General features: G+C 42.5%; 1 protein-coding gene across 1 annotated transcript in view; it reads right to left on the reverse strand.

The window, feature by feature from the left end:
* CDC20B (cell division cycle 20B) overlaps positions 1-24,467 on the reverse strand; it is a 51,385-nt gene that overhangs the window by 8,131 nt on the left and 18,787 nt on the right. The window contains exons 5-12 of the mRNA XM_061608520.1: positions 20,137-20,347; positions 17,645-17,733; positions 11,780-11,879; positions 7,093-7,212; positions 5,465-5,661; positions 2,681-2,775; positions 1,031-1,256; positions 570-695 (exon numbers count right to left, since the gene is read on the reverse strand). Of these exons, the coding sequence (XP_061464504.1) occupies positions 570-695; positions 1,031-1,256; positions 2,681-2,775; positions 5,465-5,661; positions 7,093-7,212; positions 11,780-11,879; positions 17,645-17,733; positions 20,137-20,347 (1,164 nt within the window). The remainder of the gene's footprint in view (positions 1-569; positions 696-1,030; positions 1,257-2,680; positions 2,776-5,464; positions 5,662-7,092; positions 7,213-11,779; positions 11,880-17,644; positions 17,734-20,136; positions 20,348-24,467) is intronic.

Below are 24,467 nucleotides of genomic sequence, written 5' to 3' on the forward strand. Positions count from 1 at the left end.
GCTCTACACTTGGACCAAGGTACCCAGGCTCATTAAAGTGTACAAAAGGAGAGAAGCCAACAGCATCTGACCAGTTCAGTGTGAGAATAACTTGGAGTGCAAAGGGCTTTGACCACCTATGGAACTAGGAAGGATGGGTGAGGAAGGGGCTATCAGACCAGACAATCCAGAATCAGGGGCAAGGGTTGAGGAGGTAAAGCATTTTGACAATTTGCCCTGTGGAATTAAAAGTATAAGACTGGCAATCCGATCTGTATCTGGTATTCTTACAAACCGAGCAAGCCAGGTGCATTGTGATCAAGACTGATGAGTATGAAGTTGTGCCAGTCACAAGAACAGGCTCCATATGTACCTCCATTGCACAGTATCTAACAACTTTAATCATAGTTCCATATAAACAAAGTGAGAGCAATTCTTCAGTTGTCGTTTATTTCATCTGGGGCTTGAAGTTACAAGCAGCTTTTGTTCTTCTGGTGTACAGAAATCGTAGTAAATGAGGTTGGAAATACTACTAAAGGTAAGCTCAGAAAAGCTGAAGCAAAGCAGAGCAGACACAATTACAACTTCACCTGAGACTTTGTATTTGCAGCTTCAAGGCATTCCATGTTGCTTACATTCCAGATGTGCAAAAACTGGTCCTTCATTCCACCTCCTGTGGCAATTACTGCAGATTGCCAGGGACACCACATTATTGCCTAATGGAGAAGAAAAGCAGCAGTAGAATGACTCTTAAATGACTTTGTAAACTGCTTAGAGGTCTTTACATTCAGGTGGTATCTATATACGTTGTTAAATAAAATAAAATTAAATAAAGTGATGGTCCTCTGGTGCTTGTCCACTGCACCAGGCAACTGACAAATCAAGTTGACTATTACAGAAAAGTTCCAGAGAAGCTTTTCCAGAGCACACAAGTAAATATCAGGTATATTTTCTGCTTAGGACAAGAAGCAATTTGCAATACTAACAGGGTATACATTCTGACAGAGCTCTACATGTCATATTAAATTTTAAGACTTTTTCTTCATCCTACCTTCACTGCTGAGGACTGGAGAATGGAGGTCAGTGTCCTACACTGCATTGTCACACCTAGATCATTAGTCCAAACATTCAGTAAACCATCACTAGAACCACATGCCAGCAGTTTGCTGTCTGGGGACCACAGCAGGCTACAAACACTCTGCTTGCTTTGCCGAACCATCCCGACGTGATCCTGAACTCGAACATCATGATGATAAATATATCCTAGCCTTGAACCACTAAGGGCAACAAGAGACAAGCAATATTTAAATGTGAAATGATGTAATTTCAGACATGAGAAATGTACATGCCTTCGATAGTTACATCAAATAGAATAAACAGAACATTAAAAACAGACGTCCCTTAAAAATGAAAAGTACAAGCTAATCCAAACACATTCATTATATAAAATGCAAATTTAAGTGCTAATGAGTTCAGGGGGAGGAAAATCCATAGATGCAGGGCTATGAGTGAAAAGGCTCTGCCCTGGTATCTGTCAGTCTGAAGACAACTCTCATCGACATGCCAGGGCAGGATATTCAATCCTGCTCAGCAACAGCATAAGGAAGAGGGATAATATAGAAGGCCTAATGCTGTTGGGAGCCAAGAAAGAGTTAGCGAAGGTCCCCAGTGGCCACAGCATGAGCTGGCCTATGAAGAAGTTCAACCAGAATGGAAAAGATAACATCACGATTTTCAATTCACACAGATCTTTAGGTGACAACTTTCAACTGCATCTGAGTTCACATACAAACTAGAAACCAAACTAGAAAACAAAACTAACGTAAAGAGTCACTGTATGAGTTTAACGGTATGTGGATTCAAATAACCACAAGTGGAAATTTAAGTCTTTCTTAACAGCAAATGCTGTGATTAAGGCACCATTTTTTTCCAGGCATCCTAACATTAGGGATCATCACTGCTCTGTAATTGTCCAGTTCATATGTTAGGTTTCTACAAGCTAATGTGAAACCTGGACAATGTCAGAACGGTGTGAATGAAAATTCTATATGAGGACCCAACTTTCATCTTAAGAGGCATTACAACAATGTCACATACTCCTCACTGTTATGCTGTCTTTCAGGAATCCCTCCACCTCAGTCCTGCTCTGTCTCAAAAAATGTAAACTCACCAAAAGCTGTCTGATTCCCCATGTTGGATCTAGCCTCCCTGAAGCCCTTGAAAGAGGTATCAAGAAGAGGCTGCTGCCTTCCTGCCTGCTCCTAGCAAGCGAGCAAAGGCTCCTTGTGCTTACTCTACAGCCCTCCATGTCCTTGCTTCCCCTTATCTCTCTCCCTTGTATCTTTATAATCCCTTCCAATGACCTTTGGTCCTCCAGTTTCACCATCCTCCAAAGTTCTCCAGCTGCCTCCAAAGACTCTGCCCTTTCTCCCTTCCTTCCCCACGTGCTCGGAACTGCCTCCCACAAAACCTTGGATAGCTCCCTGAGGGTTCTGACTAAGACTCAGAGTGGATTCCATTGCCCCACTGACATCGAGCCACCAGCCGTCACTGCTGACAACTTTACATCAAATAAGCATGTGTGTTCCACAAGCGTCCCCAGAGACAGGGCAACCTGCTGAATATAATGAGGATCTAACCTGAATAAAAACTTTAATAAGACCTTAATATATCTGGTACACAAATATGTGTCTTTGTTTACCTGCTCAGCATGCATCCATTCCAGCTCATGGCTCCCACTACAGATATGTGGCCAAACATATTTCTCAGCCTCTTTTGGGTTTCAATATCCCATAACTGACAGGGGGGGGCAGAAAAAAAAATCAAAGAATTCAATAAGCCACCCCTTATGGGCACAACTTGCTCATTTAATTTCAAGCTGATTATTTATAATGTTATTATTTATAATGTCAAGTCATTTGTTTGTTCAGGTAAAATACTGCATAAAAGACCTGAAAGGTGGGTGGAAGAATTAAAAACATTAGCCTAAGGTGCTCATTCAACTTGAATAACAGAAGAGTCAAAACAAGTATCAATTAAACAGTAATACTCACCGTAATAGATCGCAAGACTATGCCACATGCACAAAACAACACCCTTTGTATTTCAGACTGTTTATTCTAGAAGAGATGGCAACAGCTATTTCTATGCTTACAGGCATGAACGCTACTTAAAATATTCATTCTATTCGGATTTTCATTATAGGGCACTGCAATGGCAGACACTGTGATTTAGTAAGGGAGATCCTTATGTTCAATCAGGCTTCCATTTGTGGCTTCCTTGCTATATAATGGTAGTCACGCTGGGAACTCCCTGGATCTTATTGTGCTGCTGATGAATGCAAGGTCACGTTAGTTCACGACATTGCCCTGGATGAGTGGTCTGACCTTGCTGGTATTACCGAAACCTGGCTAAATGACCAGAGCAGAGTGGGACTTTCCCAGCTCTGCCCAACAGATTTTGTGGTATTCCAGCAGTCTAGATCCAGGGGGCAGGGAGGTGGGGTTGCAATTGTCTGCAGGGAATCCATCTCCCCTGTCAGGTACCCTGTCACTAACACCTCTGGTTTTGATTGTGTGTGCCTGGTGGGTCTGGGAGACAAAGTGGGAACTCTGTTGGTGTACTGTCCACCCCGCTGCCCAAAAGCTTCCCTCCCTGAGCTGGTGGAGCTAGTCTCGGTGTTGGTCTTGAGATTCCTCAGGCTGATTGTTCTGGGTGATTTCAACATACATGCCAAGGTCAGGCTCATAGGTCCACCTCAGGACTTCATTGCTGCCATGACAACCATGGGCTGTCTCTAATATCATTTGGACCAACTCATGTGGCAGGACACACACTTGATCTTCTGTTTTGTTGGGGACAGGAAGATGGTGATTTGAGGGTGGAAGGGTTCTTAGTGACTCTGTTCTCATGGACATATCACCACCTGATCAGGTTTAGACTTTGTGCCCCTGGTATCCTCTGCAGGGGTGAAGGGCCAATTAAGATAGTCTGCCCCCAGAGACTCATGGATCCTAATGGTTTCCTGAATGCTCTGGGGGATGTTCCCAGCATGGCTGGTGATACTGCCGAAGCCCTGGTCAATCTCTTGAATATGGAGATGCCTCAGGCGGTGGACACTATTACCCCAAAACACCCTCTCCCACCATTGATTCACTTAGATCAGTACTGTACAACAGGAGAGGAGATATTTTTTCCATTGTGAATATGGATGGGGAGTAATCCAATCTGTTCACACTGAAAGCCAAATTTATCAAATTTGTACTTTCCAAAATAATATGAGAACTGAAACAGAACCATCTTTTGAAATTTGCACACATCCAGGTTTTGTGATGCAGTTCTCCAACCAAGCAAAATTTAAAAATGCAAAGTTTGCCCAAAAAATAAATATGTGAAAATAACACAGAGAAATGCATTATATTTGGAGAAATTGTTTGCAAAAATGTGTACATCAGTCAAAACTGCATGCAAAAATGTATTTATTAGGAGAAACTCACACTAAAATGCTGAGGAATTTTCATGAGAATTTTTTTAAAAATGCTGCAGAAATGTGGAGAACCAAATTTAAGATTGGAAAAATGACAAACGGAGAGACCCAAAACAGACGGATTCTTCCATCCTACTTGTGAGGACCTTTCTTCTGTGGGCCACATGCCAGCAGATGAGGCCAGAGGCAAAGGTAGAGGATCAATGATTATGACTCTTACCAATACCTTTGTATAAAAGGCTACATTCCAGCTATGCAAAAGTCAGAGGTTTCTGCACAGACATACACCGTTCTCTGTCTAGGCAAACAAGAGACATTATCACAGTTCAAGGACAGATTCCAGTCAAGCAAAAGCATTCAAGGTGGGCATGCAGCAGGGCCAGTGAGGACCTGGAGAGGTGGATGGCCCAGGGAGAGTCATGGAGAGGCTGGATGGCTACTTTGACACTTGGGTCATTATCTATCCCTGGTTTACAACTCTGAGTGGTAGCAGTTCTTCAGGGTTTCAGATGAGGGTCTTTTAGGGATTGAACCTTTCACATGCAAACATGTGCTGTACCACTAAACTATGGCCGTTCTCCAAAGGTGTGGCCTCTCCTCTCATTGCAAGATCTCATCTGGGAATTTATCCCCTGACTTCTCACACCCCAAACAAGAATTTTCCCACTAGACAAAAGAAGCCAGACACAGCTAGAGTGCAACTATGGTCCCAGGCTATGGTCTGAAGGCGCATGTGGCCAGCTTCCTGCTGAAGGGTCAGGTCTGGTCAGTGCCTGGATGGGAGACTGCCTGGGAACCATATGTAAGCCACTTTGGGTTTCAATCATGAAAAAGAAAGGCGGGGTAGAAATGTAATAAATATATAAATAATAATAAACTATAGCTGGGATCCAAGCCATACTCTCTGATGATATTCTGATTTCTTCATTTTATCAACTGAAGTACAGGACATGAAGACAATGGTGCCATATTTGCTTTATGAAAGTAAGTACCCAATACCTGCATGTCTCCATCACTAGTGCCAACTGCAAGGTAAGCTTTTTCTCTCATCCATGCTACAGAAGCAATATATTTGGAACTGGAACACATATCTATGTTATCCACATGTTGATTTCTTTCTCCATTCCAAATGTGCACAGCAGATTCGAGAGCAAGAGCAATGAGATTCCTATTGCTCCAGTCCAGTATGTTTAGATCTGGAGGGAGGGGGAAATCTATTTTAAATTAGCAGTTGCGCCAAAGGTGCAAGAAATAGTTTTAACTTAAGTTATTTCTTCATACTCCTATTAGCTGACTGGAACACACCAAAAATTGCTACTACAAAAGCAGGATACTTAAATAAGATTAGAAAATATTATATTATAATTGTGAAGAGGTGTGAAAGGACTCATGTACTGACTACTCTAGTTGACTTTCAGTGTACTGAAAAAAATTTAAAGCTCTGGGGGAAAAGAGTTATTTATTTCACTTAAACTCCACCCTTCTTCAGAGAATGTCAGAGTGATTTACATATGATATATTTATTTATTTATTTATTACATTCATATCCTTCCCTTCCTCTAAGGAGCTCAGGGTCTGTGTATGTGGTTCTTTTCTCTTCCTCCCCCCTCCTTTTATCATCACAGCAACCCCATGAGGTAGGTCAGGCTGAGAGGGCCTAACTGACCAAAAGTCACTCACATAGCCATCATGACTAAGTGTCATTGATAGACATAACTATCATGAACTTATTCAATTCCCTTTTGAAGTTATTTAAACTGGCGGCCATTACCTCATCTTGTGGCAGTGAGTTCCATAAATCTACCTTCTTGCACAGATCTCAAAGGATATCAAAACTTGACTCTTGTGCATTCAGAATTAGATGGATTCTTTTGACTTGAGATCAAGCACAGAGAATGTTCTGAAGGTACAGGGTTTGCCTGGTTGGTGGTGACCTGGGATAGTCCCTTCTTGGTGGTGGTTCCCCACTTGTGAAATGCCCTCACTAGTAATATGTGTCTATCTCCCTCATTAACTTTTAAGAAGAACTGAAAAACATTCCCACTTACCCATGCATTTGATGGCTAAGAGGCTACCTGGCAACCCTGAGATCACTGTTTGAGAGAATGTTTTTAACTGTTTTTAGAATGATTAAAAAAAATGTTTATTATTCTCCTTCGGGAGTAAGGGCAGGATATTAAATGTAATAAATAATACTAGTTCCAGTCATTCCTTCTCTGTGTAAAAACCAAACCCCCCAACAGAAAAATCTCATTTCAGCAACATAAATCTCAAAATAAAATCATCAACATAAATCATTATTATTAATTTATTATCCACCCTTCACCCTGAGATCCCAGGGCGAATTTACAAAAAAATTAAATATATCCTTAAAAACATTTTAAAAACAACTTATAATCACAAATACAGGGTGGGTCCTAAATTGTTGCATATTAAGTAATCATATGAACGTCCCTAATTTGTTTGATTCATTTCAATTTTAGAATAGTCTGTGATTTCCCCAAATCTATTACTCGATGGCTATGATAGATATACATGAGCTCTACATTAACTGTGCTTGACTTAAGACACAGGTTTAAAAGTTCTTGCCTTCAACTACAAAAAGAGGAAATTAAATAGAAGCTTACAGTAGTCATTACGTAAACCTGTGATGTGAAACATAGTATCTGGCTCCAGTGGTGGACAGCCTTTAGCATGAGCAGAAATGTCACGAACATCACATTCACTCTTTCTTCCATCCTTGCAACCTGTGGGTTTCAGTTCAGGGTATAGCAATTAATCTGGTAAAGCTGCACAGCCATTTTTCTTAGGCATTATTACATCCGATTAAGATGCCTATTAACAGCCCCAGGAAAGATCCAAGAGAAGCTCAGGCATAAAGCAGAGCTGGCCTAGTTTACAACCGTATCTGAAATGTAAAACAAAAACAAAAAACAGAAAGAGGAAACACGGAAGAGGAAAGGATACAGCATTTGGGGCTTTTTAGTTTGTAGAAAACGCAAGCAAGAGGCAACATGATAGAAGTGTATCAAATCATGTATGGCATGGAGAAAATGGATGGAGAAATGTTTTTCTCCCTCTCTCCTATCGCTAGGACTCATGGATATCCAACAAAGCTGAACGCTGGAAGATTCAGGACAGACAAAAGAAAGTGCTTCTTCCCACAGCAGTGGAATTCGCTCCCAAGAGGCAGTGATGGTCACCAACTTGGATAGTTTTAAAAGAGGAGTAGGACAAATTATGGAGGATAAGGCTGTCAATGGCTACTAACCCGGATGGATATGTTTTAGCTCCACTGAATACCAGTTGCTGAAAACAGCAGGAGGAGAGAGTGCTGTTGCACTCAAATCCTGCTTGTGGATTTCCCAAAGGCATCTGGCTGGCCACTATTAGAACAGAATGCTGCACTAGATGGGCCACTGGCTAGGGCCAGAAAGCTCTTTTTATGTTCTCCCGAATCAATAGCTGCTCCATTCAAAAGAATGGAGGGGACATACCCAAATAAAAAAATCTGCCATACTTCTGGTGTGGCATTCCATAGAGTGGGAGGAGATGCTGCTGGAAGGGACTATTGGCAAAGTCACATGCATGCGCAAAATCACTTCACTTGTGTGTGTGTGTGTGTGTGTACATCTAGCCCCTCAACCAAAATGAACAGAGAGGTCATTCTTAGTGGGGAAATCCTTACAGGGATTATTCTTCATCCTACTATAGCAAGGAAATCACAGCTTTTCCTGCAATATTTCAAAACAGCAATGACAGCACGCATAATTCAAAATTTGAATGTCAATATGAAAATTAATGTTTTCAGCACGAAAATAAATGTACGTTTGACATGGGCTAGACTCTTATGCATCAACGTTAAGTTTTTCAAAGTAAAGCAGGAGAAAGAAGAGTGTCCTACACAGAAGAAGAATGGGCCACCTGGACAAGGAGAACCAGGAATTACAGGCAGGAGTGAGCCAACCAACAATACCAAATGGCTACAATAGTTAAGACTTGCCCAAAGACTGGATATAAGAAAGACAAGAAGAAAATGTCCCACCAGGAGAATGACCCCAAAGGAGTCCACAGTAGAAATTACTGAACTCATTTCAGCATATTAGGAGTCATTTTTTGGCAGAAACAAATTCACATAGATTACACACTCAAGCCATTGTGGAAGAAGAAAAGACAGCCTGAACTGTGAAACCAACAGAGGGAGGTCTTGTCTACAGAGATGCAAATCTATGGGTCATTTGAACATCAACTGTATATCAAAGTGCAACCAACTCAGGTGATCGACATTGGACAGCAGTGATGGCTCAGCTGTGGCCCTCCAAATGTTGTTGGACTACATTTCCCATTATCCTTGGCTACTGGCCATGCTGGCTAGTGCTGGTGGGAGGTGAAGTCCAAGAACACCTGGAGAGCTGCAGGTTCCCCATTCCTACTGGATAGAGATCAGTTTTGCATCAGATCCATGCCAGCATTGCTTCTGAAAGTGAAGCTTCCATACAGCCATCATAACCAGTAGCCATTGATAAACCCGCCTTCCATGCATTTGTGTAATCCTCCTTTAAGGCCATCTAAGCTAATGGCTGCTACCACATCTTGTGACAGCAAAAAGCATGCATTGGGCAATATTCAGTGTAGCCCCATTGAAATCAATGGGCTAAGGAACTCAGTCTACTCTGGGTATTACTAACGCTGGATATCACACGTTCATTATGTCTTGTATGGAGAAGATAAATAAATAAGAAAAGCATGGGGTGGGGTGGGGCTAAACTGAGACGGATATATAATGTTTGCCATGTCATCATTTACACCAGAGCTTAATTTTTAATTGAAGTTCTGGTTTTCATGTTTAGTTCAGTAAACAGCAGTTCTCCCTTTCCTCAGCATGTATTATTCAGAAAGAAAATCTGTCCATCAAATTGTGTTTTTGCAATGTCATGGGCTGACAGGTTTTTGAAAGTGTGCTTCTCCGTGCAAAGACTTTCTGTACCTGTCAAACCACCTTATGTTCTCTAGACGTTTTGTTCAGATGCTCTCTGACCTCAAAACCCCATGCGAAGCGAAACAGATGCTGATATTGGTTTAAGTTCCCATTGAAGAGACCCTCGAAATGCAAAACCACTTTTCTCACCTGTCATCTACACAGTCTCATCCTATGACGAAAGTGACCCTGACTAACTGAAAAGGGAAGGCAAAGGAGCAAATAGCACAGCCAGTCTTGTGGGGGATTTCATTGGCACTTTGCTGCTAAAATACTATGACTAAGACCTTACCAAGTCTTGAGGGAGGAGCTAGATTATATTGACTATGGCAGGGAAGCCAAATAGGATGTTCTCCAGATGCTGCGGACTACAACTCCCATCAGCCCTAGCCAGCATGACCAACCGTCAGGGATGACAGGAGTTGTAGCCCAACAACTTCGGGAGAGCACAACTTTGGTTACCTCTGCATTATGACATTGTGTAAAGAGGGCATTAAAGTGACAGTATACATTTTTGTGCAGGGTCTTTTTTTCACATAGGCTGCCACTGAGCTGCTTTAGAAGGAAAAATTAAACATGGAGAGCCTGGTTCTGTGGAATAAAAATTAAGAGCTAAAACTTGTTGCACCAAAACATACAAGCTTAGAATGGAGCGCACCAGCAGCATAATGTCACATGCTACAACAGGGTTGCAAATAGATTGCTGATACATGGAGAAAACCATGTGTGGTAGAGTATATTGGATAGGAAGACGCCTTATGCCAGATCAGACTATTTGTCCAACTAGTTCAGTATTGTCTACTCTGTTAGTAGTTCTCCGGCCAGAGGATCTTTCAGATCACCTACCACATTTAACTGGAGATACCAAGGTCTAGATCTGGATCTTCTGCATGCCATGCAAGTGCTGAGTCCATCACCCAATTCCTTGCATGCAAAAGTCCCCAGGTTCCTTTCACTGACATCTCCACCCAAAGGACCTCAGGGCTGTGGAAACTCTCCCATTGAGACCCAGGGGAGCTATGCAGCACAAGAACCACTGAGCAAATCCTATTTATTTCATTGAGGTTTCCACACCGCAATTTCCTATGGGCTTAACCTCATTTCAGCATGAAAGATGAACCGTGGGCAAGAAAGGCAACCCTTGATTATTGAAACTGCAGATTAGGTGCTGGAAAGATTGGCATCCACAGAGTCAGGGAATGAGAGGGGACAAGAAAGGGTTAAAGCTGAGAGTAACAGGTATACAAGAGACTCATGGGTAATTATGTTGGAGGTTTGGAACAGGAACCAGATTATTTATTTTTCTGGGATGGGGAACCTGTGGCCCTCCAGGTGTTGCTGGACTACAACTCCCATACTTCCTGACCATTGGCCATGCTGGTTGGGACTGATGAGAGTTTAGCCCAACTTCTGGAAGACCACAGTTTCCCACCCCTGATTTATTAGATACTTTTTTACTCAGGGATCCTCTGCCCACCCAAGTTAGATTACAACAAATACACAGTGCTGACAAAAAAATCAGATTTAAACAGAACAATTAAAATGAACAAAAAACCCACCCAAGGCTAAACACTAATTCCAACAATTACATTTTTGCCACTTGACAGAAAGCAAGGGGTGATGGAGTTAAGTAAGCTATACTCTGGAGGGCCTGCTACAGTTTAGGTGCCACAAATGAAAAGGCCCTGCCTGCAGTGCTCACCCACTGTATTTCTGCTATTAGGTAACATAGAGGAGGACAAGATCTTGGTACATAGGTAAATTCATACTGCTGAAGGCAGAATTTATGTTTGTTTATTTATGAAAGTATGTCTGTACCACCATACCAAAAAATAATAATAATAAAAAAATAGCTGTCGGCATAAAAAAATCTTTGAGATTCCTAAAACTCAAAAGTGAGGCTGCCTGGTGCATCTCTGCTGGGACAGCTTTCCACAGATTGGACCGGTGACACTAAATGCCTCAGATGAAGCCAGTTGGGTCTCTGTAATGCAGGGGACAACTAACAGCACTCCTCTGGATGACGTCAGTGATCAAGCTGGGATGTAAGGGCCCAAGTGGCCCTTAACATATCCTGGGCCCAACTTGTTCAGGGCTTTGTAGATCAAACACAAGAACCTTGAGCTAAGTCTGATGGGCAGCCAGTGCAGATGTTTTAGCAGAGGTGTCACATGCTGTCACATGTAACATGAGAAGCTACTGGAAAAGGTCTTTCTGGCAGGTGGGAAAGGCCCTCTTTTTTGTGGAGCTGACATGGGATAAAAATTAATCTTATGCAGCTACCCTTACTGCCAAAGGCAGGCATATCACTAACATTAATGGGATCTGTGCCATACCTTTCCAAAGGCACTTGCGTTTTTCGCAGATCCTGATGCCTTCCTTTTCAGGATTGCCATGCTGATTCCCTTCAGTGATTAACATCTGATGCAGACATTTCTGTAAGAAAGCAAATAGGAAAGAAAAAAAGCTAAAGTCTTTATCTTCCAGGTATCTAGCCATATCTTCCATGTATCTAGGCCATTGCTTCCCAAACCTTTTTCCCCATGGACCACTTGAAAATTGGTGAGGGTCTTGGCAGACCACTTAATGATTCTGCCGGTTGTAGCAGTTGTATGCACTGTGCTAGATGCTATGAGATTGCTGTTGAATCAAGATTTAACCTTCTTAATTCTAGCCTCCCATTAACTTTGCTGCAAGTCCTCTCCACTCCTTTCAAATGCCTCCTTCCCCCGTCACTTCCGGTCTGTCCTGCTCACCTTCTGAGTGGACCGCCAGGTTCTAAGAATGATGGAGCAGCAGCTGTGCCTGCTGTGCCCACTGCTTTTTCCAGACCTGCTGTGGGCCACCTTAAAGGAAGCCTATAGACCACAGTTTGAGAACCCCCAATCTAGGTCATAGTTCCGTGGCAGAACATGTGCTTTGCATGCAGAAGGTTCCAGCTGAAACGATTAGCTAGCAGGTGATGGGACAGCATCTCCAGTTGAAAGGATCAGGGCAACACAGGTGCAGGGAAACTTTTCCAGCCTAAGGGCCACATTCCCTTGTCTGCAACCTTCCGGGGGGCACATTCCAGTGGCGGGTGGGGCCATAGGCAAAAGTAGACAGAGCAATGGATGTGTCGCCACCCTTTGTTCAGTAGGCTACATTGTAGCCACACAGGTTTCTGCACACACAAACATCTCACACATCTCTCCATCCAGGCAAGCAACGGGCATTATTACAGTTCAAGGACACAATCCAGCCAGGCAAAAGCACTTAAGGAAGGCATGGAGCAGGGATAGTGAGAGGTGTGGCTTGGAGAGAGGAGGTGTGGCTTGGAGAGAGGAGGTGTGGCTTGGAGAGAGGAGGTGTGGCTTGGAGAGAGGAGGTGTGGCCTGGAGAGAGGAGGTGTGGCTTGGAGAGAGGAGGTGTGGCCTGGAGAGGAGTCATGGCCTGGACAGAATTCTGAGGGCCAGAGGTTTGGAGGGCCACATTTGCCCCACCCCAGGCCTGTAGTTCCCCACCCCTGAGGTAGCAGGTAATAGAAAAGACCTTTGTCCGGGACCCTCAAGAGCCACTGTCAGTCAAAGTAGGCAATATTGGGATAAATAATCTGACCTGGTATAAGTCAACTTCCTATGTTGCTTTCAGAATTCAATTTATTTATTATTATTTTTGTTTTCAGAATATAGAAACCTCACCTTCCGTTAAAATGGATTTCAGGGTGGCATACAAAAGACTTTAAAATCCACAACACAATATTAAAAGAACATAGATCAATTAAGCAAAAATGCAATAAAATTGAGAGGAATAAAACAATTAAACCAGTTAAGATATAATAATTTTTAATGGATTTAACAAGGCACTAGAAATAATACAGTGTCGGCACCAGATGTACCTCTCTAATGAGGGCATTCCAAAGTGAAGGCACCACCACCAAGAAGGTCCTCTCTTGTGTACATGCACAGTGGCCTTCTTCTACAGATCAGTGTTTCCCAAACTTTTTTCACCATGGACCACTTGAAAATTCCTGAGGGTCTTGGTGGACGAGTTAATGATTTCTCTGCCTCTTAAAGCAATTGTAATGTGCTGTGCTTGATGCTGTATGATTTTTAACTGTATTTTTACAGACAAGCCACAGACCACCTGAATGAAGCTCATGGTCCACAGACCACAGTTTGGGAAGCCCTGCTGCAGATGGAACCTGAGAAAGGCCTCCTCTGCTAGACTTAATGCATAAGAAGGCTTTGATGGAAGGAGGTGTTCCTTTAGATATTTGGGCTCCAAGCCATATAGGGTTTTATAGGTAAGCACCAGCATATTGAACTAGGCTTAAAAACACAGGAAAGTGCTTCATACTGAGTCAGACAATTGGTTCATCTAGCTCAGAATGACCTGCACTGACTGGCAGCTGCTCTCTAGGGTTTCAAATGGGACATTCCCAGCCCTACTTGGAGATGGCAGGGACTGAACCTGGGACCTTCTGCATGCAAAGCCACTGAGCTGTAGCCCTTCTCCTAGCAAATAGCAAGCCAGCATAGCTCCTTCTGAGTGGATGCAATGTGGCTCCATCCATATCAGGATTTCTCAGAGTGGTTGATATTGATCCTCTGGGTTCAGTGGGACCATGCAGGGGATGAATAAAGACCTAGGGGTTGAAAGGGCCTAGGGATGGAAAAGAAATTTACCCGGTGTAGTGCAAAATAATTAATGAGGAACTATGAAGCTCAGAAATAAAGGGCATGGGCATGTACAGAGTGCACCTCCCTTGCCAATGAGGAACCTTCTTATTTAATAAGATGATTACACAATTCAACTGTTAAAACCCATCAGGCCCATCCATCTCATTAGTGAAGATAAAAAGTATGGTATCATTATCATTTTCACTTGTTGTATTCCTTATTATTTACATTTTATGATTCCTAGCAATAATGATTGATGACTAATAAATGGGGATTATCTACTGATATTCCTTGATTTGTTTTTCATTTACATTCCTAAGAACTTGGGCTGGGGTCGATGACAACTTTACAAACTCAATGAATGCAGAAGTTTGGGAAACGCTGATCTAGATAAATCAGTCCAAATTCTATCAGCCGAGTTCTGCACTAGCCGAAACTTCACCTGTTGTACTGCAGTAACACAGGGGTGGGGAACATTTTTCAGACTAAAGGGCCCTATTCCCATCTGGGAAAACTTCCAGGGGCCACATGCCAGTGGTGGGCAGGGCCAGAGGCAAAAGTGAGCAAAGCAAGTAATGTACATTTGACCTTTGCACACTAGGCTAGTTTCTTCACACACCCCACTCTATCCTCCATCCAGGCAACCATTAGGCATTATCAGAGTTCATGGGTGCCTTCCAGCCAGGCAACACATTGAAGGAGAGCATGAAATAGTGCAGGTGAGGGTTGTGGCTTAGGACAAGATGATGTAGCTGAGGAGGGCATGTGGCCTGCAGCCAAACATAAAGGCCTAGAGGATTTGACCCTGGGTCTCAAAATCCCCACCCCTGGTGGCTGGTGTGCTCCTTCAGAGCTGCTCACCCAGAAACTACACATTTCTGGAGGGAAGGGAGAAATCAAATGCACATTCAAACTGCTATCTGTCACCCAGATGTGCAGGACTAATGTTGCACATAAGCAGCAACGGGTCCTCAAAGCCCATGCAACAGGAAGTTTCTCTTTTGAGGGTAGATACACACTTACTGTTCAGCCAGTTCCATTGCATCTCCACCTCTCTTTTCTGAAAACAAGACACTAGTCAATCCTCACCCCCTTTTTACTGTAAAACCTGGAAGGAGCAGCTTGAATGCTTTTCTTCAAAATTCAGCGTCAAACAGATTTCAAAACTGATCAACCCACTGCCCCTCCAGATGCGGCCAATGGAAATGCTTTGCTGTAGGCAGCTAGTGTGCTCATAGCCTTAAATGTGCTTTTGGTTTCAAAGGATGTTTTCCTGCTGATGCTCCAAGCAGTGACAGCTGGAAGACTCGTAGGCGTCTAGTTCAAATGCTTCTGGGAATAGTGGTTGAGAATACATACTTATTTTTTTTTATCATTAATTTTTATTCAAATTTTCAAAGACAAGAAACAAAACAAAACAAAAACAACCAAACAATAAAATAAAATGTTGACTTCCGATTTGTCGCAGATCAGTTATAGGTCTACAATATATAACAATCCTATCTCTAAAATTATATTATAAAATCACTTTCCTCCAGTAGTTATCTTAATCAATCATCAAATCTCATAAACATTATTTTATTCTTTCCACAAAAAGTCCAAGAGAGGTTTCAATTCCTTGAGAGATATATCTTTCAATTTTTCTCCAAATAAACATATCGCTTAATCCATCTAATTCGAATCTGTTAGGCCCAATAATTTCAATAGCCATTCTTCCATTATCTATATTAATTCCATCTTCCATCTTCAATAATCCTGTTAAGTCCAGTAATTTCAGTAGCCATTCTTCCGTTATCAGTATCCCATAATAATCTTGTTGTCATAGCCATAGTCCAAGTAAACATATCAATTAATCCATCTCGTCAAATCTGTTAAGTCCAATAATTTCCATAACCATTCTTCCATTATCAATATTAATTCCATCTTCCATCTTCAATAGTCCTGTTAAATCCAGTGGTTTCAGTATCCATTCGTCCATTATCAGTATCCCATGATGATCTTGCTGTCATAGCCATAGTCATATAACAAGAGTCTGATGGGAATTTCCCCCATCACAAATATGTCCTTGCCATCAATTCTGAATATGTTGTTGAAATATTGTTGTAAAGTCACATCTCTGCTCTGGGTGCATCTCTGCTCTGTCACATATTTGTAGTTAATTCCATAACTTTTTTCTATGTCAAGCCCCATCACATCATTCCAGTCAAGAATTCTGAATATGTTGCTGAAATATTGCTGCAAGGTCATATCTCTGTTCTTCTTTTTTACAAAATGCACTGGCTCATTTCTTAAGAGTTTCTCCACTGTCACATATCTGTAGCCAACTCCATAGATTTTTTCTATGTCAAGCTCCATCACATCATTCCAGTCCAGAAAATTATCCAAGACATTGATAACTTTACAACCAAAATCTTCATTAATTTCTTCAGAGACAACGTTGAATTCCAAACAGTAAACTTTATTTCTAACATCCATAAACTCCAAATCTTTTTCCAATTTCACATTTGTTCCAATCTCCAGGGCTTGTAGCTTCCCTATCCCATCAAACTCCTCTCTCACAAAATCCATTGTTTCTTTAAGCTCCTGCGTCATTTTGTTAAATTCAATTTTCATCTCCTGTCTACCCTGTCTCAGGGTTTGTTTCGTTATCTCAATCTCACCCATTATTTTCTGAAACATAATTTCTTCCATGGTCTCAATCACTTTCCTGGTTGTCTTTCTTAAAACCACAGAAACAAAAATTATTTCAGCCACAATTGGGTTAATGTTCCAGGCTTGCTTATATCAGTGTAGACAATACAGCCTGCCTTATCTCTATGTATTCAGGAATACAAAAACAAACTTAGTTCCCAACATCAAAACAATTAGTGGCGTTGTGAATAAGCAGATTCGTCAAAATGAAATAGACCAAAAAAAAAGTTTTTGTTCCCCCCTCCTCGAAATAGAAATCCCTCTTCCGTTGGTATCTTTAGAATGCACCTCCAGGACAGCTTTTTGCGATAAAAACAAAGATAAGCTTTTTCGATTTCTTTCCTTCTTAATTTTGTTAGTGAAAGAGAAAAGCCATAATCTCACCTAGAAGTTCTTCACAGCTGATTCATTGACAAATCTCTTTTTTGCTACACCAATTTAAACCAAGTAAAAAAAGAAAATAGAAAGAAGGATGCTTATCTGCCTGTTGAAGTCCGTTTTTCTTTAAAGAAAAGATAAACGTGTCGCTGTAATCAGCAAGAGCTTGATGAAAGTCCGTCCGGCATTGCAGTTTGAACCTTCTCTCATAAATAAATGAAATCCAGTCCTCCCCACAAAAACAGGCTTTATGGTTAATCTCTACGTTTCTCCCTGACCGGGAGAAAATCTTTATCAGTCAAAAAGAGCGTTGTGACTGATTTTAAAGCTGAAAAAGCTTCTTCTGAGACAAGAGCTTGTCTCAGAGGCAGCACAGGCAAAGCAACCCTTCCCGGAAGTCCAAGAGAATACATGCTTATGAAAACCATTTGAGAATGGGTTTAATATGATCAGGAAAATTTTGTTACATACCTGTTTCTTTGTTTTGCATCTTTCATGCAAATTATTGGCACCAGTAAATGTTGTGGGTTCGTTGATAGGGGCTTCAATCTTAGAAGACACTGAAATACAAAAGACACTGGATGATATATACACTATGGGCTGCATACACACTGTACATTTAAAGCACGTTCAAAGCACATTCCTACCACCAGCACCCAAAAAATCCTGAGAACTATAGTTTACTCCACACAGAGCTACAATTCTCAGCACTCTTAAACTACAGTTTTCATGATTCTTTGCGGGGTGTGTGTGTGCATTAAATGTATGATGCATACACAGCGTATGACAAAAATTGGTAAATAATCCCCATCTATTAATAGCGAACTCACTTCCCAAATGTGCATCATTATTTAGCCAAAACAAAACCACCTATACACTAAGAAGAAGGTATTAGCAGGCTCAGAGAAACCCCAAGGTTTATAAGGGTCACAAAAAAGCTTTGGGGGGGGACCCAAACCAGCCCAATGAGGATGCTTAGTGGTTGTGATATGCTGAACAACTGTTGAGGAGGAAAAAAACACCCAGAAAGCAGTGGAGGGGAAATGGAATAGAGTATCCTTGAAAAGGGTATGGCAGGCTGACTAGTATCCTGAACAAGAACATTCCATAGTGCAACATTTTGTTGCAATTCCCTTGAGGAAAACAATACAGATTTGCTTAATGCTTGTACATTCTGTATGAACTGCAGCCTACCCTAACATCCCACTCCTAAATACAAGTGCCATAATCCTGGAGCTGAGCTATTGCAAGCACAGCTGAGGGCTATGGAAAGGCTTTCGATCATGGATTCTGGTCTCTTAACCAACACAAGAAAGTTTTACACATGCCAAACTTTGTTGATTCATCAAAAAAAACCCCACCAAAATCCTGAATGGGTATTTGTCAGGTCATCCCTACTCTCACAGTGCCTCTGAGCTTTAGAAGGAACAGGTGTCATCTTTAGAAGAAGACCCAGTAAGTGTTCAGGCAATTTGTCATGTATTAGCGTAGGGGTGGTGAACATCAGACCTGGGGGCTGAATGCAGCTCTCCAGCCCTCTCCATCCAGCCCCTGGGGCACTCCCTAGGCCACACCCTCTCTCCTCAGGCCACACCCCTCACCGGCACTGCTTCATGCCCTCCTCGAGTCCTTTTGCCTGACTGGAATGTATCCCAGCACTCTGATAGTGCCTGCCTGGACAAAGAGATGTGGGTGTAGGTGGGTGTTTAGAAACCTCTGACACTTGCTTGGCTGGAATGTAGCCAACTATTCAAAGGTACCAGTCACCTCCATTGTGCTGCCCACTTTTGCATCTGGCCCTGCCCACCATTGGTTGCGCACAAGAGAATGTGGTCCTCAAGCTGAAATATTTTTCCCACCCATGTCTTAGAGCATCCCAGCTCATGCCCAAATCACAGCTCCATACCCATTTATTTCAACCAGAGCTTGGAAAAGTTACTTTTTTGAACTACAACTCCCATCAGCTCCAGCCAGCATGGCCACTGGATTGGGCTGATGGGAGTTGCAGTTCAAAAAAGTAACTTTTCCAAGCTCTGATTTCAACACTTGGTGATGTACTTTCAGTGGCTTTGTGGTTCATCTTGCAAAATGTGTGAATTCTTCAGAAATCCACCCAGCCTCTCTTTTGTACGTACCAATTTAGTTTGTTCCAGCTATGACAGTGAATTGAAAGTAACGGTTTGCTTCCTGGTACAGATTCACTGAAGAAGTGCTTCTAATTGTTGTTGTTGTTATTATTATTATTATTTAGTGTCTTTCTTACCCACTCTGCACCATAACATTCCAGGGTGGGTTACAGCGATTTAAAATTCAGTATTAAAAAACATTTAATACAAATTACAATCACAGGAACAGGGTGGGTGCTGAAAATATCACTCTCAGGTGTCAAAGGCCAGGGTAAAATGGTGTGTCTTTTTATACAATGGAAACTATATAATGAAGGTGCCAGGTGCATCTCTGTGGGGAGGGAATTCCACAACTTAGGGGCTGCCACAGAGAAGTGCCTCTCCTGGGCCTTCTCCCCACCCCCGAGCTTGTGAGGGCAGCATAACTACCAAGAGTACCCCCTCTGCTGATCGTAACACCCAAGAGGGTCTGTAGGGAAGAGGGCAGTCTTTCAAATATTTTTGAAATAATAATGTTTTAAGAATGTATGTGCAAGTTTCAAAGCACGATCACAGGACTGGGGAGGCAAGTTTTAAGGAACCTGGTCTATTAAGCCTTATCATGTGCAATTGCCTTTTGGGGTTTTACTTGTTCACTTAAACCAAAACAATGTCCAACTTGAATCACCTATTTTGCTTACTTTAGTTGCATTGTTGAACAGAGGTAATCGACCTCAACTTAAAGAAACAGGAAGGAGAGATCTGGCATGCTTTTTGCATTTATTAGTCTGAAGTTATGGAGTGGCGATTAGCAGAACTCCTTTCCTTCGAGAACTTCATCCATCACGGTACACTAACCTGGAATCGTCATGATTTTCCCAGCTGGCATTGTCAGATCATGCCCATCATCTGAGGTAGGAAGACTCTCTGCAAAAGTTTGCTCTGCTTGGTTTCTGGTGCATGGCTGCTGCCACCTTCTGGAAATTGGGCTACTAGCAAATGGAATTTGAGATGCCAGCTTCTTCACAATGCAACTTTTAAACTGTGAATAGGAAGTCTTGCCTGGAGTCTGTTTAAAACAAAAACCAGCAAAGCAGCAATAACAGTGATATTTAAGAGTTTACTGTCACCTATGTGCATTAAACACACTATAAATTAATGGATGACGTTTGTGGGGTCAAATATGGTTTCAGTGACTTAATAACAACAATTAATACTTCTTTCTGGGTTGGATCCAGACTAAGTCTGCAATTCAATACACACTTACCTGGCGATAAGACTGATTTACCGCAGTGGGTGTGTTACTTGTAAGTAGGCATGTATAAAATTGTGCTGTGAGTTAGTTGCACTTAGATCCCACTGAAATAAATGTGAAAAGTCAGTCTGGGTTCAAGTCCCATTGATCTCAGTGGGAATTAAGTGCAACTGACTTTGGCTGTAATCCTATACCCACTTACCTGGGCATAAGTCTCTTTGAACTTAATGAGCCTTACTTCTAAGCAGACATACACAGATAGTAGGTTGGATCCAGGGTAACCAAACAAGCCTGTTTTGAACTGCTCAAGATGCTTCACATACATACTCAGTATAAGAACACTATAATGAATGCAAATATTATTACCTCCGACAAGACAGTTATGGCAGGCTGAGATACAGTGGCCTGAAGTCATCCAGTAACAACACTGAGTAGAAATCTTAACTTCTAAATTCAGAGCTCTTTATTCCATAGTACTGCTCTTAGAGGAGTCAGAATTCTGGAGCTGGAAAGGATCTGAAAGGTGACCTACCATGAGCCACAAGCCTGTACACCAGGAATGAGGAACCTGTGACCCTCTGTATGCCCCCTTCCTGGGCATTCAGGTTTTCAAGGTACCAGAGAGATGAAGAAGGCAGACGGAGTCGCAGGTTTACTTAAAAGGAGACAAAGGGTTTACTGAGTAGCTTTCAACCCACAGGTGTACCCAATACACAATGGGACAGGCTGCCAGACTCTGCACGAACATGGACCAGGCTGAACACTGAACCAAGCAGCCCAGACCCCTTTTTATAGCATACATGTTTACCAGCTCAGTAATAAGGTTACATAAGCATTAATTAATATGAAGCATTAAATCATTGCATCTATTCTATTAATCTTTAGATTAACAAGGCAACTTCAAACAAGCATTAATTACTGGGAAAGGCTACATCATACAACATAACAAGAACTGATAAGCTGCATGCCCCTAATTGCCTAGCAGGGCATTAACTGCTCTAAAATCTATGCTATCTACTTCATGAGGCACCTTCCCAGCATCCCACAGCACTCTTTGGGAGAGCATCACACCGAATGCTTGTTAGGAACCCCAGATTAGACTCCAGGTGACTCTGAGCTAATTCATTGACTGTTCCTTGAACCATCTTCCCCATGCTTAGATACTGAATGCTAAACTAGAGAACTAAGGCTGGGGGGGGAAACAATCCCCCCCTTGCCTACAGGCAGCTATTCTGCTAATATAGCTGCTGAACTTGCCCACGGGCCAATACATCCTCCAAATGTTGTTGGACTCCAGCTTGTACAGGCCTAGCCAGCATGGCCAACGGTCAGGGGTAGGGATGGAAAGTTCTGTCCATTTATCTTCTTTCACTTTTTCATTTTTACAAACTCAAATTTGGTTCTCCACATTTCTGCAGCAATTTGCTCATTCAAAAAAAAAACCCCTCATGAACAGACTTCAGCATTTCAGTACAAATTTCTCCTAATAAACACATCTTTGTATGCAGTTTTGATGACCACAGATCTTTGCAATTTCTCTTAATATAATGCATTTTTGTCTGATATTTTCACTCTTATATTCATTTTAATGCACACTTTTACGCAATACTGTATATACAGTATTGTAAACATTGTACAGTTTGTAAACATTGTTTTAGCTGGACACATGAGAATTTCAAAGGATAGCTGTGTTTTGCTTCTCATATTGTTTCAGAAAATGTGAATTTGATAGATTCAGCTTTAAATGAGAACAGAATCGAATCTCTTCTCCATCGCTAGTTGGGATGATGGGAGTATTATCCGACATATGGAGGGCCATAGATTCCCCACTCCTGTTCTAGATCCCTATCATTAGGATTGAGCGGGCAGGTTCGCATGACATCATAGCAAGCATCTCTGCAGAGGCTAGCCCCTAATATAGGGGGCTGAAGACAGCTGGTACCTCAAATTTACCATTCTTGGGCAAGGCAGTGGAACGGGTGGCAGTGAAGCAGTTGCAAGTGCGCTTGGAGGAAGTGGATTATCTGGATCCATTTCAGTCTGGCTTCAGGCCTGGACATGGGACTGAAACAGCCTTGGTCGCCTTGGTGGATGATATAAGGAGAGCGTTGGATAAGGATGAATGCACCTTCCTTGTCCTCCTGGATCTCTCAGAGGCTTTTGATACCGTTGACCACGGTATCCTTTCGGATCGCCTAGAGGGGTTAGGCATAGGAGGCACTGTACTGCAGTGGTTCCGTTCCTTCCTCTCTGATAGGCACCAAAGAGTAGCATTGGGGGATGAGGTTTCGGACCCTTGGCCTCTCACTTGTGGGGTGCTGCAGGGTTCCATCCTCTCCCCCATGCTATTCAACATCTATATAAAGCCTATATAAAGCTGGGGGCTATCATCAGGAGATTTGGGCTGCAGTGTCACCAATATGCAGATGACATGCAGCTCTATCTCTCATTTAAATCTTCACCAAGGTCGACTGTAGAAACCCTATCCAAGTGCCTGGAGTCAGTGAGTGGCTGGATGGGAAGGAATAAGCTGAAATTGAACCCTGGCAAAACCGAAGTACTGTTTGTGGAAGACAAGGGGAGGTTAGGGGATCTCAACCTGGTGCTTAATGGGGTACGATTGCCCCTGAAAGACCAGGTCCGCAGCCTCGGGGTCATTCTTGACTCCCAACTGTCCATGGAAGCTCAGGTCTCAGGTCAAGTCTTGTGAGCTCTCTGTGTTTTTGCTGTCTTTAATGTCCACAGTAAAGGACTCTTACTCAAGTTCTCGGCTTGTGTTTGGATTTTATACGCTTCTCACTGTTCACCTGTAAGGAGCCGGACACGCAATTCCTTCACACACCAACAGGCAGCACTGTATCAACTTCATCTGATACGGAGGCTGCGCCCCTACCTCCCCAATCATCTGCTCCCATCGGTGGTACATGCCTTGGTCTCCTCTCGCTTAGACTACTTTAATGCGCTCTACATGGGGCTACCCTTGAAAACGGTCCGGAAATTGCAACTGGTACAGAATGCGGCGGCACTCCTGATCAAATGCAGCCGCCGGCGGGATCACATAACTCCAGTGTTAAAAGAACTACACTGGCTACCAGTGGCTTGCCAGGCCCAATTCAAGGTGTTGGTTTTGACCTTTAAATCCCTATACAGTCTCGGCCCAGTCTATCTGAAGGAGCGCTTCCAGCATCATCAGAATTGCCGCTTAACAAGATCAGCCTCAGAAAGCCTTTTCTCTATCCCATCAGTGAAAACAGCCAGACTGGTGAGGACTAGAGAGAGGGCTTTTTCAATTGTGGCCTCCATGCTGTGGATCTCCCTCCCTAATGATCTCCGCCTTGCCCCCTCTATAATGTGTTTCGGCCGGGCCGTGAAGACCTGGCTCTTCAGGCAGGCCTTTGGGGAGGATTAGATTTTATTATTATTATTGGTGTAGATTTTAATGTTTACTGGATTGCTATGTTATTAGATGTGTAGATAGATTTTATTATTATTATTGGCTCAGATTCTAATGTTTCTTGCACTGATATGCTAATTTGTACGTCGCCCAGAGTGGCTGGAGAACCAGCCAGATGGGTGACTAAGAAATTAAATAAATAAATAAATAAATAAATAAAATACCTGGGCAGCTGCAAGCCATCTGCATAGTCTCCAGTTTCCCCTTTTTACCTAGGTAGTACACTCAACTGGTATAAGGGTGTGGAACCCGAAGCCCTCCAGATGTTGCTGGATTACAACTCCCATTGTCCCTCACCATTGGCCATACTGGCTGGGGCTGATTGGAGTTGGAGTCCAACAACATCTGGATGGCCACAGATTCTCCACCACTGATCAGTTAGCCTTGATAAATCTCTGTCCCAGTTTTGCCTCTTGGGCAGATCTTTGAGATTGTCTCATTTTTTGATGCCGTTAGTATCCACTGTGCATGCCCTTAAGT

Source organism: Rhineura floridana, chromosome 1 (assembly GCF_030035675.1).
Source record: "Rhineura floridana isolate rRhiFlo1 chromosome 1, rRhiFlo1.hap2, whole genome shotgun sequence".
Taxonomy (NCBI): domain Eukaryota; kingdom Metazoa; phylum Chordata; class Lepidosauria; order Squamata; family Rhineuridae; genus Rhineura; species Rhineura floridana.